This window comes from Liolophura sinensis, chromosome 2 (assembly GCF_032854445.1).
Source record: "Liolophura sinensis isolate JHLJ2023 chromosome 2, CUHK_Ljap_v2, whole genome shotgun sequence".
In the NCBI taxonomy this organism is placed as follows: Eukaryota; Metazoa; Mollusca; class Polyplacophora; order Chitonida; family Chitonidae; genus Liolophura; species Liolophura sinensis.
In genome coordinates, this window is record NC_088296.1 from 14,691,550 (window position 1) to 14,709,966 (window position 18,417).

General features: G+C 38.2%; 1 protein-coding gene across 2 annotated transcripts; it reads right to left on the bottom strand.

Moving 5' to 3' along the window:
- Positions 1-928: 928 nt before the first annotated feature.
- On the bottom strand, positions 929-17,490 carry LOC135462932 (uncharacterized). 2 transcript variants are annotated; one of them, XM_064740247.1, is made up of 9 exons: positions 16,962-17,490; positions 11,333-11,542; positions 9,873-10,038; positions 8,619-8,705; positions 7,817-8,041; positions 7,217-7,306; positions 5,926-6,234; positions 3,857-3,913; positions 929-1,254 (listed from the first exon to the last, which is right to left on the bottom strand). In XM_064740247.1, the coding sequence occupies exons 1-9, from the start codon at positions 16,972-16,974 to the stop codon at positions 1,218-1,220; spliced, it is 1,194 nt and encodes a 397-aa protein (XP_064596317.1). In that variant the 5' UTR covers positions 16,975-17,490; the 3' UTR covers positions 929-1,217. The 2 variants fall into 2 exon arrangements, with proteins under 2 accessions (XP_064596317.1, XP_064596318.1); XM_064740248.1 differs by lacking the exon at positions 3,857-3,913.
- Positions 17,491-18,417: the final 927 nt, after the last annotated feature.

Below are 18,417 nucleotides of genomic sequence, written 5' to 3' on the forward strand. Positions count from 1 at the left end.
TTATAATTACGCTTGACACTGGGCCTAATTGTGCTGACTGTAAGAGAAATACAGTTTAAGCTGTACACATCTATAAATATATCAACAACACTGTTCTACTACAAGCATTTTGTTTTGTATAACCTTTACAAAATAAATTCATAAAATGTTTCCATCACTGGCTCTAAAACACCATTTTTTAGCTGACACAAGCGTGCTTAAATTTATCTAGTATGAGAGGCCATTAATGCATAGGTATGAATTGAGATGGCATTGTAAAATATCTAAATCACATTTTAACATCGTCATTACGCTTCCCATATACTCATATACTAATGAGCTTTTTATACTTGTAATTAACAAAACTGAACTCTACAAAGTAAACAAACTAAAGTTATCAACAGTAAAAATGACGTCATTAAACATCCACATTGCACAATGGGCGAATCAAAGTATTGAATAACCCTGGTTACATTGCAATCAAATAGATATATTTTGGAGTAAATAAATATGAAGATGATTTACGATGCCATAAATACTGTAAAAAAGACACGTAAACTTGTCATCACATTTTGACGCTGGAATTATGCAAGCGTAAACTTGATAAATGTTAGTCTAAAATAAGTGTCATGCGTATTTTTTTTGATTGGTGTTTAAAGCGGCAGGTAACAACTTTTCAGCTGTACAACTGTGACCATGTTTATGTATGCAGTATAAACCATCGCTCTTCTTCAGATAAATTCTCCTCTTAACGATTTCACGTCACAGCTAACAGAACTAATTTAAGCCTGTGAACCTCAAATAATGCAAGTGCTGATAAATTCATTAAGTTAATAAGAATAAGTTAAACAATGTTTAACTCCCCATTCTATTGTAAAAAAAAATCCAAACATCCAAATAAATGAAAATTTGAATTTAGTGGTAAATGTGATAAGATCCGGACTTTAAGCTTTAAATTTAAAACCTTTGGTTTATAAATAAGAGGACACCACTACGTCTCGGGAAAACATCTTGTTAAGACAAAGACAAGCGCCTTTGGTTGATGACTATTTTATATAACACTGTTCACGGGTAGAAGTAAAACAAGAACAACACAGGTAGCTAGATCATTCACAAACACAATTTGATGACGTTCTGTTCATTATATGCGATGTCGTTGTATCTCCTCGCCACCTACTTCGATTGTCCAGTATGGAAGGAAGTCAGAGCAATATGATCTTAAGATTGCCTTGCCAGTGTTATCTGTGTCTGTTGTTGGTGTAATGCGTTTTCGTGCTGTACAACAAAGACGAAAATGAAATAAATATGAAGTCAAGGAAATGATTTAAACATATAAGGCATATTAAATGAGAGATGATTAAACAGTATGCATTATGTCGATCCAAAAATCAAACAAAATCCTAGGCAAAAAAAAACCCACAAAATATAAGCGCATATTTCATTTTCATAGCATAGATATAAAATGAACAAATATGGGTGGAGATAAAGAGATGAATTTAACAGCTAAACATATTAGTAAAATGCAGAGAAATGATGAATTGAGCTTATTTGTTTAATTGCATTCAAAAATCTTTAACTGGTTTTGGGTGAAACAAAAATGGAGCACCCTGATTAAAAATGCCAACTCCCGTGATGAAAGTTATAAACATATGACCCGAAGCTCCGATGATTACAGGGCAATGAGAAGGTATGGCGAACCGCGGGTCAAGAAATGGGAATGCGTGATAACGAGAATGGTATAAGCAAAGGAGATGTGTAATATATAACGTCAAGAAGATAAATTCATTAGTTTTCTATTTAGGATTTAAGCGGATTCTCTGATTTACACTGGTACCACGTGGAGAGCGGAAAACCAGAAGTTGGGGGTGGGGGTAACATAGCGGTTTTCAAATGGTAATTGCTTTGTGTGATCTAATTAAACTTTTGAAATCTGAAACTTTGAAACCTATCTCCTGTGCACAAAAAGTATCCAAACACTCCAAGAGAAAATAAATGGTTCAAAAGTTAAAAGTTGCACATCCGGTTTTTGATAAAAGTAGAACCTCCCCGCACGACCTTCCAAACTGCATATAGATGCCCCTATGTTCTCCGAGTCGACCTCGATCGTTTAAAACATTGAAAACGGAAGAAAAAACGGTAGAATTTGGTGATCAAACATCAAAAAATCTACTCCACTACGATGGAGACACTGTTGGCCTTGTCACACTACGACGGTACATTCCTGGCAGGAATTGTGAGGCCTCTCTTTGAGTATAACACAGACCACAAGAGAGTAGTTGTGTAAGACTTGCTAATTCAGCCTGACCTACTAAAATAAAACGCCAATGGACGAGGCTTATATCCCTCCAAAAAGCCACAAGAAAAAATTCCATATTTTCACAGAATGTTTCGGGTTGAGCCTGCAGCGGTAAACCTTAACATTGTCGGTTATGGAAAATTAATGGGGGTCTGTGGCCACGGTAAGCCAGTGTGAAACTTACAAAACGAGTACAAGAAGCTGGCACAAACATTTGCTGGCATAAAGGCGGCATCTACAGCAAGCAAAGAACAACAAGCTAAAATAATGTTTGCTCTATGCTCAAAAAAAAGGAATCTGTTAATTTTAAAAGAAAATATGTTGTTTGAGTGATGTGAGATCATATTCTGCCTTTGCAACAGAATATTCTGTTAAATGTGCCATATATATATATATATATATATATATATATATATATATATATATATATATATATATATATATATATATATATATATATATATATATTGTATTAATTCAACATAAAAATTACTAGACTAACAGAATATCATGCTTAATGTGACACAGTATTACGTTAGAATAACAATAACCATTCTAGCATCACTCAAAGAACATACTTTCTGTTAAAATCAACAGATCACTTTAAGTGTCCAGAGACATGAGGCCTTTCTACTCTCTGCGCGTGGTGTTAAGAAGTGGAGTCAAAAACTAGTCACGACCATAATCAATGGAAGCCAAGAGAGCGTGATATGATGATATGGTATTTACAAGCATGTACACTGTGTGAGGGCCATAATATACACGTCCATCTTGAAAAAAAGCGCTATTATTTGGTTAGGATAAGAGTAATGCGGATAAGAAAGACTTTTTAAAGATCTTTATTGTGAGCGTATGAAAAGCAGAAAGCTAAATTACTTTGCAAGCGGCGGTGGGGCAGGTATAAGGGAAGCGGGGTGAGGGTACTTTTGAAGATTCCTTATTGTGTACATGGGTGTGAATGTGACGAGTAAAGCGTCGTCAATACCTGCAGGTGTGAAAATATGAAGTCTTGAAAACGCCGAGAATGATTAACGCAAACTTACATGTAAATAAAAGGGTCTCTCAAGGAATAAATAATAATAACTAATCTGTTAAATTGAACAGATAAGCTGTTGTTTAGATGATAGTAGAATATATTGCCTTATGGAACCAGATTGTTACGTTATTGCAGCAGCCTATGAGGTAAAGAATATCGGTCTGTCAGCAACCTGCGGATGGTCGTGGGTTTCCCCTGGGCTCTGCCCAGTTTCCTCCCACCATAATGCTGGCCGCCGTCGTATAAATGAAATATTCTTGAGTACGGCGTAAAACACCAATCAAATAAAAAAAATAAATAAATAAAGTATATTACACATATTCTATTAATTCAGCATGCGGAAGTCGACTAACAAGATATACTGAATAAGATACCGCATCACTTTATAAGATTAGATATATTCTCTCATCATTCAATTAACAGACTTCCGTTTTGGATTAACATAATGTTTTATTGAGTGTGTGATTGTCTCCAATGATCCTCTTATTCGTTTGCGGGCTGTGTCACTTCCGCTTAACTGAATTTCCCGTACTGTATCTACTTACTTTGGTCGCCAGTGACTTGCACTGGATTCCAATTCCGGACCTGATTGAGAGCCATGCCTGGAAATGCGTTAAACCATAGCAATCAATTAGTCTGGGCTGAAGTGTGGATGAGAGGGTGAAGGGGTGATGTGTGGGTGAGGGGTGAGTGGTTGAGATTGTCGTCTTAATTTGCAAGATTGGTTACAGGTGCTTGTAGAGAAAAAAAAAATTGGTTGAGTCAAAACCACGATCTACTGGTATTGGGAAAACTGTCGTCATGTGGAGTTAACAAAACCGTTGAAACTTTGTGTAAACGCTTAGATTTCATTCTTCGTTGACACACTGCTTGGTCAAGCCTAAGTCCTCAAGACGCCATCACACTGACACATCGGTTGGTTAAATGAAAATAATGCAAGCCTTTTTTCATACCTGCGATGTTTTGTAAGTTGAATATTCTCATGTTTACGAGTCAGTGCTTGGAGTTCTCAGGTTTATGGCGGTGGAAGAAAACCAGAGAACCCACAACCATCACAATTTTCCGGCATACATGTACCTACCCATACCTACCTATACCCCACCAGAGGTCTCTTACCAATGCGGGCGCTAAGAGTTCAAGCCCAGCTCATGTTGGCTTCCTTTCCGGTCGTACGTGGGAATGTCTGTCCGCAACCTGCGGATGGTCGTGGGTTACCCCCGGGCTCTGCACGGTTTCCACCCACCATAATGCTTGCCACCGCCATATGAATGAAATATTCTTGAGTACGGCATAAAACAATCAATCAAATATATAAATAAATATACGCGACCGGAGAGGTAGCCAGTGTGAGCTGCGCTTCCTGGGTCATTGTGCTGCGCTGGAACGCTAACCATAAGGCTACAGAGACCACCTACAGACTTTCCAAATCTGATCACTGGCGCTTCACCATAACCCTCCTGGTGATATCCGTTATTTAAGCATATACGTACGTACCTATATGTGAAATAACTAACACATGTACCTTTCATACATCATACAACACTACATTTGAGGAAACTTGTTCATCCCTTTACAAAAAGCAGATAATGGTTAGGTCGGAGTGTCTACGTCTATCTAAATGGTAACCTAAACAAAATCTACCCATATTATTCAAACCCTGAGATGTGCGTGTGGCGACTTGGATACTATGCCCCAAAAAGACTAAAATCAAGGACATAAAGTTATCTACGTGATCTCGATTATCGACTTTCATGGCCACTGCTCAACTGACCCGCTGCGGGTAGATTTTTAACCATGTCAGATTTTATTGAAAGTATTGTCCTAAAACTCGTCTATGCCTTCTACCAAGGGGCAAATAAGACATACTATAGGCGACACCGGTTTCTGGATCACACCAGTAATGCTTACACAAACATATATTTATTATTTTAATTATGCTTTAAGACATGTTCAAGAATTTTTCAGTTATACGTTGGTGGCCATTTTTATGGGTAGAAGAATCCGACTTGCTAAGGGCAAATAACCAAAGTTTGGCCGTTTCCCACATATATGCACGCACGACATACATACACACACAATATATGTGTTAGCCGGATAGCTGTTTTAACTGGTGCATCAATGCGCATGGGCAAAACTAGTCATGAGTAGGATAAATAATAGCATGCGGTCAGTCATGCCAGAGCTACAAGATTGCATACTTAGACAAAGGCAAATGTTCAGCCCATACAAGTGTAAATTGTATGTAAATTTTTGTCTCATTTCGGCTTGAAACTATGTTTGAGCCCATTTAAAGTCTTTGTTCTCGCAAATTCTCGCTTAAAATGCACAAAACTTGCTGAAATGTGTGTGACTGCCGAGAGTGAAAAGCTATAGTTTAGCAGCGTGATCTTGTTTGTCACACACCAAAGAAGTCTCGGTCATGCGCAAGGAAAATAGCTATCTAGCTTATTGGTGAATAACAAGTAGTCTTAAAAGACATGGTAAGCGCCACAAAAAGTCAGCACTGTTGTTAAAAGTCGGAACCAACACTTTCCTGGAAATTTATCGATTTTTTGATTGATTAATTAATATAACTGAGTATTACTTAACACCATACACAAGCATTTTCACTTACCCGGATAAATCATATCTGTCATAACCTCTGTGGATATTAGAAGAACCACGATTATCTGGGTATCCTGGATAACCTTGCGCAAGTTCAAGAGGGTTGCTAAAGTAACGGTGCGGACTGTAGTTGCCAGGGTAACGACCTCTGCTACGCGAGTCGTCAAGGTAACGGTCAAGGCTCCTGGAGCCGTCAGGGTAAATTGTGGATTTGTCATCGTATCGTCCTTGACCTAAATACGACGGCTCAGGAGACCCGCTGCTATGTTCCTCCACGTACTGAAGAGTTCTCTGAGCTCGGGTAACGGCTTCCGGTGATCTGAAGATAGTAAATTGTTACTAGCAGTTTGAAAAGAGCTATAAGGTACAGTGGAACTCGTTCTTATTGATCAATAGGAGGCAAAAAAAAAAACAAAAACAAAAAAAAAAAAACATTCACACAAAGGTCATTACTACAGCCCTGAAATTTTCAGAATTATAACAACTAAATTTCAGCCAATGTACCCGTGCTCATTACTCCAGTAGTTTGATTCCAGTAGTGGTTCAATGTCTTGTACTTAATTAGTATATGGACTTCATATGACACGTCCCATTTCATCTAAAGCAAACCTTAAAATAATAAGAATTGATAGGTAAGAAAAACAATAATCAGAGAAATATGAAATTAAATGTAAGGGTGAGATAATGTTGGATAAATAAAAAAATTACAATTAAAGGGATTATGAGGACTATCGCGGACTATGAAATGTTTTCTAGTTTTAAAAAGCACCCAGTAAAACCGATGCAACGTGTCGTAGCTGTACGAATATTTGCAAGTCTGATTAGAAGTCAAATTACAAACCATTCTTAACATTTACATTTACATTTACAATGTTAAACAACACGAAACAACACCCAAAACTGCTCATTTTACATTAAAACACTGTTAAATGAATAGCACTGTCAAACATTTTGTAAAACACATTTTGTAAACAACTGCCAAGTTTTACATTAGGACACTGTTAAATGACCAGATCCTCAACCGTTTGTAAAACGCTTTAAATGGTTTTAATCTAATAGCATTTTCTTTCTCTCCTCCATCTCTGACAAAAGTTTGGATTTTACATTATGGAAGTGATGTATAAGATTTGAGGTTTTAATGGTGTTCGATTCCACAATTACATTTGTCTCGAGACAAAACAATCTGTTTTCAAAAAGCCACTCAGGCATTCTGTCACTCTATATATAACCCCTGACATTCCAAAACAAAAAGTGGAAAAACCTCACAACGTAATTAAAAACTGCTTTACGGAAATAATTACCTTGGTCCTCTTTTGGCGAAACGTTTGCCATGAGCTCTGGTGTCTTCGCCAACAAAATAGTCAGGGCGGGGATATTCCAGTGACCGGAACCTGAAGGAAATACCATAAACATGTTATTGGACAGTTCATTCGTATGTGTCAGAAAGTATGTATCCTCACATGTATCAGGAGCACCTCACATGAATGAGGAAACACCTCACATGTATCAGGAGCACCTCACATGAATCAGGAAACACCTCACATGTATCAGGAAGCACCTCACATGAATCACGAAACACCTCACATGTATCAGGAAGCACCTCACATGTATTAGGAACACCTCACGTGTATCAGGAAACACATCACATGCATCAGGAGCGCCTCTCATTATCTAGAACACCTCACATGTATTTGGAAGCCGCTCGACTTAGTCTTACTTTTTATGCGTAATTATCAGTTCGGAATACCTCTTCCACACATTGTGAGGCAAACTTGGCCTTCGTCATTCCTTTGCAGGTCAAAGCAGCATATCGCAAGCCTTGAAACTTGATCAAACTTGAAATTTGAAAACTCGGTGAATTGTCTACTTTACTAACATAGGAATAGGGAATGTATACCAACCTGTCCTTTTCGTAAGCCAGCTGATCCATTCGCTCCCTGGCGATGACGTCAAGAACATCGTCTCGTGATGTGAGGTCACGCTCGTCAGGATCCAGGCGAAATGATGGGTTGTTATACACGTCATATCCTGAAGTCGCAGTTGGTAATGCCATCGAATGGTATGTTTGTCGGGTGTGTTCTGGGTAATAGTCATGTGACGTAAACGAAGGGTAGGCCGAGTACCCTCTGTGGGTGATCAGGGAGAATGGAATGGAAGAACATTAAGTGGTTTTTCTTGGGAGATTAGAAACAAAATTAAATGTAGGTCACTGTGAACATAATCAGCTGTGTATATTCACAGCTTTATCTGTTTGGAAACAACTTTAGGTGGTAAGAAACAAAAATAGGTGGTAGGGAAGCTAGCAAAATAAGGCTATTAGAAACATATTTATGTGGTTGAATTTATTTCTAGAAACAATAAAAAGGTCGCTATGAGCAAAATTAAGTCCCGGGAACATTAATCTTTGTGCAACAGGAAACCGTTTTGTGGTTAAAGAGGGCAAACTGCTACTTAAAGATCTACAATAGATTTGCATGAAGGTATTTTTTTATCTATTATTAGAACTTAAAAGTAAAGAAGTTCAAGCAAATGTGCCTGAAAATACATTTTGAACGCTATTCCCTACAAGCCGTGAAGGTAGGATAATTCGCGAAAAGTAGGCGAATTAAAGTTCGAGGCAGGATCAATTTCGTCAAGTAGGCGAAATTAAGTTTGAGACATATGAATTGAGACAAACAGGAGAAAAAAAAGAAAACAAATTACCTCACAGCACGGGTGTCCAGTGGATGCACGGTAGTTAGTGACGTCACATCCGTTCCGGCCGGACGTACAACTGTTTTGTCCGCTCGCCTGGGAAACAGAAAATAGCCAAGATTATGTTAGCTGTGTTTAAGTTTAAATCAAAATACCTTATAGATGTAGAAAAATGTAGAAATGAATGAATGTAAACAACCAGCCAAAATAGGTTTATTTTTTGTATCTTTTTTTTCCTTTTCCTCCTGAGTAGTAATTTCAATAAAAAATTACAAACGCACACGTAGAACAAGGTGGCCCTGAAAAAATGCTTGTAAATTAAACAGGGTGGACAACTAATGATTTATTGAAATGTGAATCTACAAGGTAAAAATTACCAAACAACAAACTCAAAAAATTAATATGTTAATTTTAACAGAAAGCCTGTTGTCCGAGTGATTGTATTCTACTATTGCAACAAATAAACTCAGCATAAAGGTTCTTTTAGACTAACACATTAATATGTTCAGTATGACAAAATACTGTGTTATACATGTAGTATCAGAATACATCCTTGCATCACTCAGACAAGACTCAGACTTTTCTGTTAAAATTAACAGGTTAATGTTTTGAGTGCATGTGTATAATTTAGCGCAAAATAAATGTATACATGTAAGCCGATGTATATTGACAGGTATTTGCCTTTTTCTTACTTCTAACAAATACTTTACGTGTTTCCAAATGTTGTTATATTAGCACAGGTGAAAAGCTAGGTTTATGTTTATTGCTTTCGTCAAGTCGCTATAGAAAGTTAAAGCAAAAACTTTGAAAGATAAAATCCAGTTCAACTGAACAAACAATCGCAAAAAAAATCTTAGTTTTGGGCCCAGTTATGTTGTTAAATGTTCTCACGGCAAGAGATCATTGAAACAAATATCCATGGTGTAATATTCGTGATTTTAAAAAGAGAAAACTTTCAAAACATTTGAACTTTTAAAGAAAACACAACTTTTCATCTTATTGTGGATTTTAGCACGATTTTTTCCTGGGGAGTAATAGCAGACTTAACACAGTATTAATACTTGTAATAATTAATATTATTAAACGTGTATATAGCTTTTGTTGCACAGAGAGGTCCGAATTAGACTCCACTTGACGTTTGGTAACAAATCTAAGAATATCATTTTTTAAAGTTTGAATGAAACATGTTCGATTTCAATTAAAATTTTCCTTTACTTTTAATTTTAAAGAACCACTTTTCATTTAAAAGACTTGTAATCTCACCTTGTGCGTGAACGATTTTGCATAATACAAATACAGACGATGAGGGCAACAAGGATTATGAGTATAAATCCTCCCACTCCTCCAGTAATGCCGACAATGGTTACCTGCTCCTGCGAGAGGGTCGGGACAGGGGAACTTCGGGGAGGGGTCGTGGCGGCAGATACCCCTGGGAACAAGTGATGCAGAGCAATGCTAAAGAAACTGTAACGAAGATTCCTTGCCGAAAAAAGTCAGTGGATTCGCATTTTCGTTATTATTTTAGTAAAGCCTAGATAATTACCTTACACATAAATGCCAGACTCGCCTGTGCACGCTTTACTGTTCAATACCCGTGATGAAATTCTTCAAAATTTATAATGTGGGCGGCTTTATAACTTTTCTTTTTCAAATTTTAGAATAATTTCAATTATATTAGTACATGCCGTGTATGTTCGAATATCATGTTCTGAAAGGCAGTAACCCGAACTATTCCTGGTAAATGGTTTTTTCTTAAATGAGGGAAGCATAAACTGGAAAAATTTCCTTCCGGAAATATCGCGTTTGCCCTCATTACTCGTAAATTTTTTTTTCATTTTTAAAAAATAAAAAATGCCAGAAATATTGCATTTGCCCTCATCATTCGTAAAAAAAATGTCTGCACCAAATCATGATGATAAGATAGAAGTGTTTGTATCAAATCTTCCCTTTATTCCGGTTGGGGATTAACCTGTCCTTCACACACAAACCTCAAAACACTTTTCTAAAACGAAGTCTACTACATAATGAGAAAGAGTCATGGGTGGAGCGGGACATGGGAGTCAAATACATTACTTGTCACCTAATCTGCATAGTTCTTGTGACAGGATAAGCCCTTGCCAGCAAGTTTGGCCATTTGCGATGACATCTTGAGGTAATAGTTTACTGATCAATTCGGATATGGCCCGAATGTGCCCGACTCTGAGGCTGCTGGCTCGATACCCGCAGTTGCCTCAGGAAGTATTTTAACCAGTAGAATGTGTGCTATGCCTAGAACGACCACTATAAATAACGAATAGGAGTGTTTTCCCCAGTGCGGTCGCTTTGATTTCAAGTCCAGCTCCTGCTCGAAACCTCTCCTGTAGTATGCTGGAAGGGGTTCCATCAACCTGCGGACTTGGTCGTATAAGCAAAATATTCTTGAACACGGTTGAAAACTCCAATCAAAAACACAAAACAAAACAAAATCAGTCCCCGGCCTTAAAGATAGAGTTTACCCCTTCATAGTTGTGTCTTGAACTTGAGTGAGAAGTGTCCATGGCCACTGAGTGGCCATTTGCACAAACTAAAGTTTGTTCAACTCCACGCGTCCTTCACTAATCTTTGAAGTTCGTCAGAAGTTTGTATTTGGAAAAATGAAAAGATAATTAGACAAATAAATATACCAGGTATTTAATGAACAAATAATTAGAGCTCAATGAACAAGAAAAGGGAAAGAATCTCACTTTCACAGACTGGTATAGCTGCATTCCACTGTTTGTTACTCTGGCAGGTTAGAGTCGGGTTGTTGGGCGTCAGTTTAAGGCTATCCAGTGCGCATGTCAGCTTCACCGTTATTCCGACGGTTCGCCGGTAGTCGCTTAGCCGGGGTTCGCTAATGTTGTCAATTGTCAGAAGCGTCGGATTCTCAGTCAGATTGCTTAGTTTTGGACATTCTGTGGAAAAGATGGAAAGGTACGGATTTAAATTATATTATTATATTACATGTGTACATTTATGGCCTCACTCGAATGTCATGTCAAAGACATGAGACATGACACCATTGACATCTACAGTTGACTAACACAAAGCCGACCAGTAGGTGTCCCTTTAGGCTACGCATGTGCACTTGATGCACATGAGTCAAGGGGCCCCGATTTGATAACGCAGCCATACAGGTGACACTGATGAGGGGACCAAATTTTAACTTCTATGGCCCAATAATAGTAGTAAGCCCTCAAATCGTATTGCAGATTTTAACGAAGGTCAAAAATGTTTCGGAACCAGGACTACTGTTTTGCACTTAGTCAGATCTGCTTTGGATTGGACTTAAGCTTTTTTCCTTTATAAAACTTCTTCCTTCACTTTCATGAAAACTGCTTAGATGGCCAAATGATTACAGTGTCCTCGGGAGGCGCGGGATTAAAGCCATGTCGGGTAGTACCAAAGACTTTGGAAATAGCAATTGTATCTACCTCCTTTGGCGTTCCGCTCTGAGGTTAAAGCAATGAAACAGGACTGGATGGGACTGTGTCAGTACAATTCAATTTGTTTTACCTTAGGGTTAAAAGTTTTGTTACCCTACTCCTTCTAAAATTTGGAACACCTGGTGTGCTCAATTTAGCCAATGCATATGTAATTTTAGCAGGAATATTGAGTTTCCTTTATCTCACATGGTTAAACCATCTAATGAACAATACACTCACATCTTTATTTGTCTACAGGCTGGTAAAGAAATGAAATATTCTACTTTCAATACTACTAATATCTGTCCCAGATTTTAGAAGAATTAGGGTTTTTACAGAATTAGATGCCAACAATGGTATGATTATTCGGGGCACATCTGTTCCACCTCATGTGTTAATGCATATAAAAAAATGCATAACCCATGCGCGGAATGGTAAAAGGTAGTACATCTGTAGACAGTAGTATTACATCTGTAGTCAGTAGTGGTAAATATGTAGCCAGTAGTATTACACCTGTAGACAGTAATATTACATCTGTAGTCAGTAGTGTTACATCTGTGATCAGTAGTGGATCAACAGCCTATAATCGGTCTACTTTGCATGTAACTTCTCGCCTACATTCAACTCAGCCCATGTTCTCTCGTCATTTATGTACGCAGGAAGGAATACACCAGCAACCTGTGCGTGGTGGCTGCTCCATGCCTAGTTTCTTCTCATCATCGTATATATGTGAAATATTGTTACCATGTAAAACTCCAATCAAATAAATAAATATGTCCATCTCTGTAAAATCGCTCATGGTCACTACCATGATATGTTAGATGTACACGCTATTTTAAAGAAAAAAGACTGAGTTACCTTTTTTTCTTATTCCCTATGCTAAACTACAATATTATCTTCGAGAGACTTAATATAGGCCTATATATTGCTCGATGCACCCACATGCATGTATATGGAGATCTCTGGCCCTACGTGGGAAGGTCTGCTAACAGCCTGCAGATGGTCGTGGGTTTGCCCTCGGGTCTGCCCGGTTTTCTCCCACCATAAGGCTGGCCGCCGTCGTAGAAGTGAAATATATTTGTCTACCGCGTGAAACACCAATCAAATAAATAAATATATTAACAATAGTGAATCCTGATGTCTGAAGTAAAATACAATGACGAATGGAGCAGAAATAAACATTCTTGTCGAGTTACCCACACCTACATTTATAAATTAAACACAGATGACTTAGGGGCGGTTTTAGTACATGTTTTGCAGATTTATTAATTTTGTTTGCTCTTGTAGGTGTAACCACGGTGCATACATCCGCTTGTATGGCGGACTTGCAAACGGTCTCTAATAAAAACATCTCTGTATTACGTGTGACCTGAGGTCACGAGAGGTGTTCACGAGACCTTAAAGTACAGGTGACTATTAGAGGTGCATGGTGCTGTTGTGGCCATTTGCGCGGCCTAACGTCTGTTGGAGAGCATTTGGCTTTTTCCAACTTAATAGGCACATAATATTCGCTAAATCAGGAAAGCACGTCAGTAACTTGACAAAAGCCCATAGTTTATTCCGCCCCAAAAACGTACTTTTCATCATATAAGGCAGTTTACGTGAGTATGGCCTCAGAGAGCAATCAGATCTATATATGAAGTCTGACTATTACCAATAGTAAAACACATTTCCATGCAACGCACATCAGCGAGTGATAGGTATAAAACAATACAACTTTTTTTCTCCTTTTAATAGTTCAAATGTTATAGAAATGGATATAAAGCACGAGACTAAAGAGAGGTGTAAAAATGTCCTGTGACAAGGAGGCACATTACACACACCACAAGTACTCCTTCGTCGTCATATGACTGAAAAGTTGGTAAGTTCGACGTTAAAACCTAAGCACTCACTCATAATTTGCTTCCGCGTGAGAGAGATGAAATAGCGTAAAATCACCCCAGCACTGTTGTTAGCTTTATGCTCGTGATACATGACGTTCTAAAAGTACCACAAAACCTAGGGGTCATCCTAGAAGTCAACTTGCTTGCGCAACCATTGGAATTTGATGCATGCTTTTCAGTCCGATGTGAACCTTTTTGTGACCCTGATTACGATCGGAGGAGTTTATATTTAGATGCAGCCTTACCACTTTGCTTTGTGCAAATAAAGGCTCGCAGATGACTTGCAATTGCCTTTCTTATATAAACATCAAAGCAGCTGTATGTCTGATCTCTAGCTGCAAAACAACTTTTACAGATCAGCACGCTGTCAGTTTATAAGGTCATGTGACACTTCTTTGGTGAACATTACTTAAGTGTGTTCTTGTTTCAGTCACGACTTGGCTGCTGTCTGTCTGCAAAACACTTCAAATACATCACTGGTAGGTATATGTTTAGATCTGGAACAGTCAGGTGAAAGTCTGACTGACTGATAGAAATAAGCACTGATGTGTGAATAGACACTGTGCCCTGAAACACGCGACTTGTGCTTAGGAATTCCCTCTCAGTTTGAAAGGTGAAATCGCCAAGCGTGAGATAAGTGATTAATGAAATCAAGACTTTTGTTTTCAGTTTTTTCTTTTCCATTTTTAGCTTAGACAAGTATCTCCTTCAGCCGGTATGTCTATTGTTTTTGTTCGATGTATTGTGCGGTCGGTATGTTGTGCTAGTCTGTATGATATGCGGTATATACACGTGCATTGTGCGGTCTTTCAGTTGTGTGATCTTTCTGTTGTGTGGTCTGTATGTTGTGGGGTGTGCATTCTGTGCGGTAGTTATGCTGTGTGGTGTGTATGTTGTGCGGTAGCTACATGTATGTTGTGCGGTCGGTATGTTTTGCGATTTGTATGTTGTTCGGTGTGTATGTTTTGCGTTCGATATGTTGTGTGGTCTGTTTGCTTTGAGGTTAGTAAATTGTGCCGTCTGCATATGGTGTGCGGTCTTTATGATGTGCTGTATGTTATGCGGTAGCTATGTTTTGTGGTCTGTTTGTTGTCCAGTAGCTTGGTTGTGCGGTCGGTATTTTGTGTGGTATGTATGTTGTGTGATGTGTATGTTGTGTGTGCTGTGTGATGTGTAGATGTTGTGTGGTCTGTATATTACGTGGTGTGTATGTTGTGTATGCTGTGTGTGTTGTGTGGTCTGTATATTACGTGGTGTGTATGTTGTGCGTCCGGTATGTTTTTTGTTGTTTGTACGCTTTGAGTTTGGCATATTGTGCTGTCTGCTTGTGCTGTTCGGCCTGTATACTGTGTCGTCTGTATATTCTGCGGTCTGCATATGTTGTGCGGCCTGTATGCTGTGAGGCCAGCATACCATGCCGTCGGGCGGCAAACTTGTGACATCCTATCTTTCTTTATGGGCCATCCATTTCAATACATTGACCTGACTTAGCTTTTGGGAATTTCCGATGGATTTATTTGCGCACATGGTTTGCCATTTAGTAGATAACGTGTGGATATTTTTTCAAATGTAAATTCTTATAATATGTTTGACAATATAATTCTGCACACTAAATGAAACATTACACGATACATCGTGTATGAACATTGCACAATACATCGTGTATGAACATTACACGATACACTGGGTATAAACATTACACGATACATCGTGTATAAACATTGCACAATACCTCGTGTGTGAACATTACACGATACACTGGGTATAAACATGACACGATACATCGTGTATGAACATGACACGATACATCGTGTATGAACATTACACGATACATCGTGTATGAACATTACACGACACTTTGTGTATGAACATTACACGATACCTCGTTTGTGAACAATACACAATAGATTGGGTATGAACATTACACGATACATCGTGTATGAACATTACACGATACTTTGTGTATGAACATTTCACGACACTTTGTGTATGAACATTACACGATACATCGTGTATGAACATTACACGATACTTTGTGTATGAACATTTCACGACACTTTGTGTATGAACATTACACGATACATCGTGTATGAACATTACACGATACCTCGTGTGTGAACATTACACGATACATTGGGTATGAACATTACACGATACATCGTGTATGAACATTACACGATACTTTGTGTATGAACATTACACGATACTTTGTGTATGAACATTGCACGACACTTTGTGTATGAACATTACACGATACATTGTATATGAACATTACACGATACATCGTGTATAAACATTGCACGATACATCGGTATGAACATTACACGATTAGACGGTTAGACAGAGTATAATAGGGTACTTCCAGTCCAAAGATTTTTCCCAAAAACTGGAAACTAGCTTTCTGGCTTATTATCTGGGAAAAGAACAAAAACGTGTGTCACCTATTAGTCAGAATAACGATTGTAACAAAGCATCCCGAAAAGTTCTCACAGATGTGACTGAAGCATTCTCTACGTGGTGTTAATCCATAATATCGTTAATTTATTTCCTCTTTGATCCCGTTTATTATATGTTGGATTATGACCACGCCTGTAAAGATGTACATTTCTTCCGTGTTGTAAGGATTATTATATTACAAGAAATATAACAGAATTCTTTCTTGTTTTTAACAAAACCTGTTCACGCATGAAGAAAGATTTTATCAGCTGATTGTAGGCTATAACACTCTGATTAGAGTTCAATGGTTTATGTCTAAAGGCTGGTGAGTCTATACAAGGGTCTCTACTACAAGGCCTACACTCTACTGCATATACACCTAAAAAAATTATTTTTAAGGAAGCCTAACAACAGAAATTCTTTACTGCGACTAAGCTGCAAATGCCAAGAGTGAAATTAACGTCAGGTAATTAAGTTTATTTAAACGTATGTATTGCAAACTGTATACTGTGAATTACACTGAAAAACGATTTCGACATATATTTTTAGTCAGTAAAACATAAAACCGAATACAAGTAACCTGTACTTACGTGCTATCGCCATCTTGGACAATATTTTGCGGTTATCCCAACAATAAATATCCGGTTAAGTTTTACGACCGAAGAAGGAATGTCCGGGGCAATGATATGTACCAAGCGAAACGTGTAAACACAACGGTAGTAGGATGGGCTTGATGACACTGGGAATGGGTACGCGCCTAAAGCTATGTGCAGATAAGTTCTAAGTTACGGTAACATATTCCAGGTGTAACTCTTATAAATTACTATATCTAACTGCGTGCATGACAAACTCCGATGGCCATCAGCTAAGGGCTTGGAGTCAGCAAGTTCGATGATTTGCTAAAGGTTGTATTCCAAAGATAGAAGTTCTCTTGAAGAATTCAGGCGTAGGAGTTTGGCGCTGATACCCGAGGGGAGAAAATTGCTCAGGTATGAACTCCCGTTCTCGACAGGTAAGATATAAACACGGTTACAGTCTGCAACTGATTTTTGTCCCACGGGGGCTAAAGCTGCATGATCTTTGAAAGTTCTTGTTCAGTGGTTTCGTCGGAGACGTCATACGGTGAATGGAATAAAACGAGCCTGCAGATGTGGGGTACTCAGACAACGCCCACCCAGACCTTTATGCCAGGCACAGACCTTAATACTAAAACGCTTATCCATGTGAGTCGAATACCGTTCTATTATATTTCAAAATAGACGTCAAGTCACGTATAATTAACAGCGATACCCACTCGTAGTGAGCCTCCTAGATGTGTCGGGTCAACCTACTCAAGGACTCGTGGTTAAAGCCAGCCGAAGTCTTTACCTATGTCATACGGGCATGTTCACTTCTTTTGACGCCGCAGTTGATGTAGTGTCCGGGTACAATAGCCTCATGGGTGTGACCGAGTTAGTCGGAATAGAGGTTTTCTATGATGTAAATTGACACAGGGCGTACATATAGTCCATGTATACACGGCTTACCGGATTAAACTAAAAACTTTGAATAAATAAAAAGACTTCATGCACACTGGGCCATGGGTATCTAATTTCGCTCCTTTTCTAGCGCCTGCGTCTTAACTAGTTACAGGTTTGGGTGAGAAAGTTAAGAAATTATTTCGTTAATCAATGGTCTGTGTATTCTATGATAATAATCATAACTAACATCGCAATCGTTATCATTATCAGTATCGTAATGGACGTAATACATTGTTACATGCGTTGTTATTGCCGTCGTTTGTCGGCGTGTTGTCGTTGTTGATTTTGATGTTGTTGTTATTATATAGTTGTTGTTGTAATAAATTTATTACACACCGCATTTTAGAATATCACTATTAGATAACAGGCACGTATGATAATCAGACCTGTTGTTGGAGAATTTTCGCAGAGGAACTACCTGTATTACAAGCTGGGATTTTGATTTATTTATTTATATATTTATTTGATTGGTACTTTAAGCCGTACTCAAGAATGTTTCAATTATATGACGGCGGTCAGCATTTAC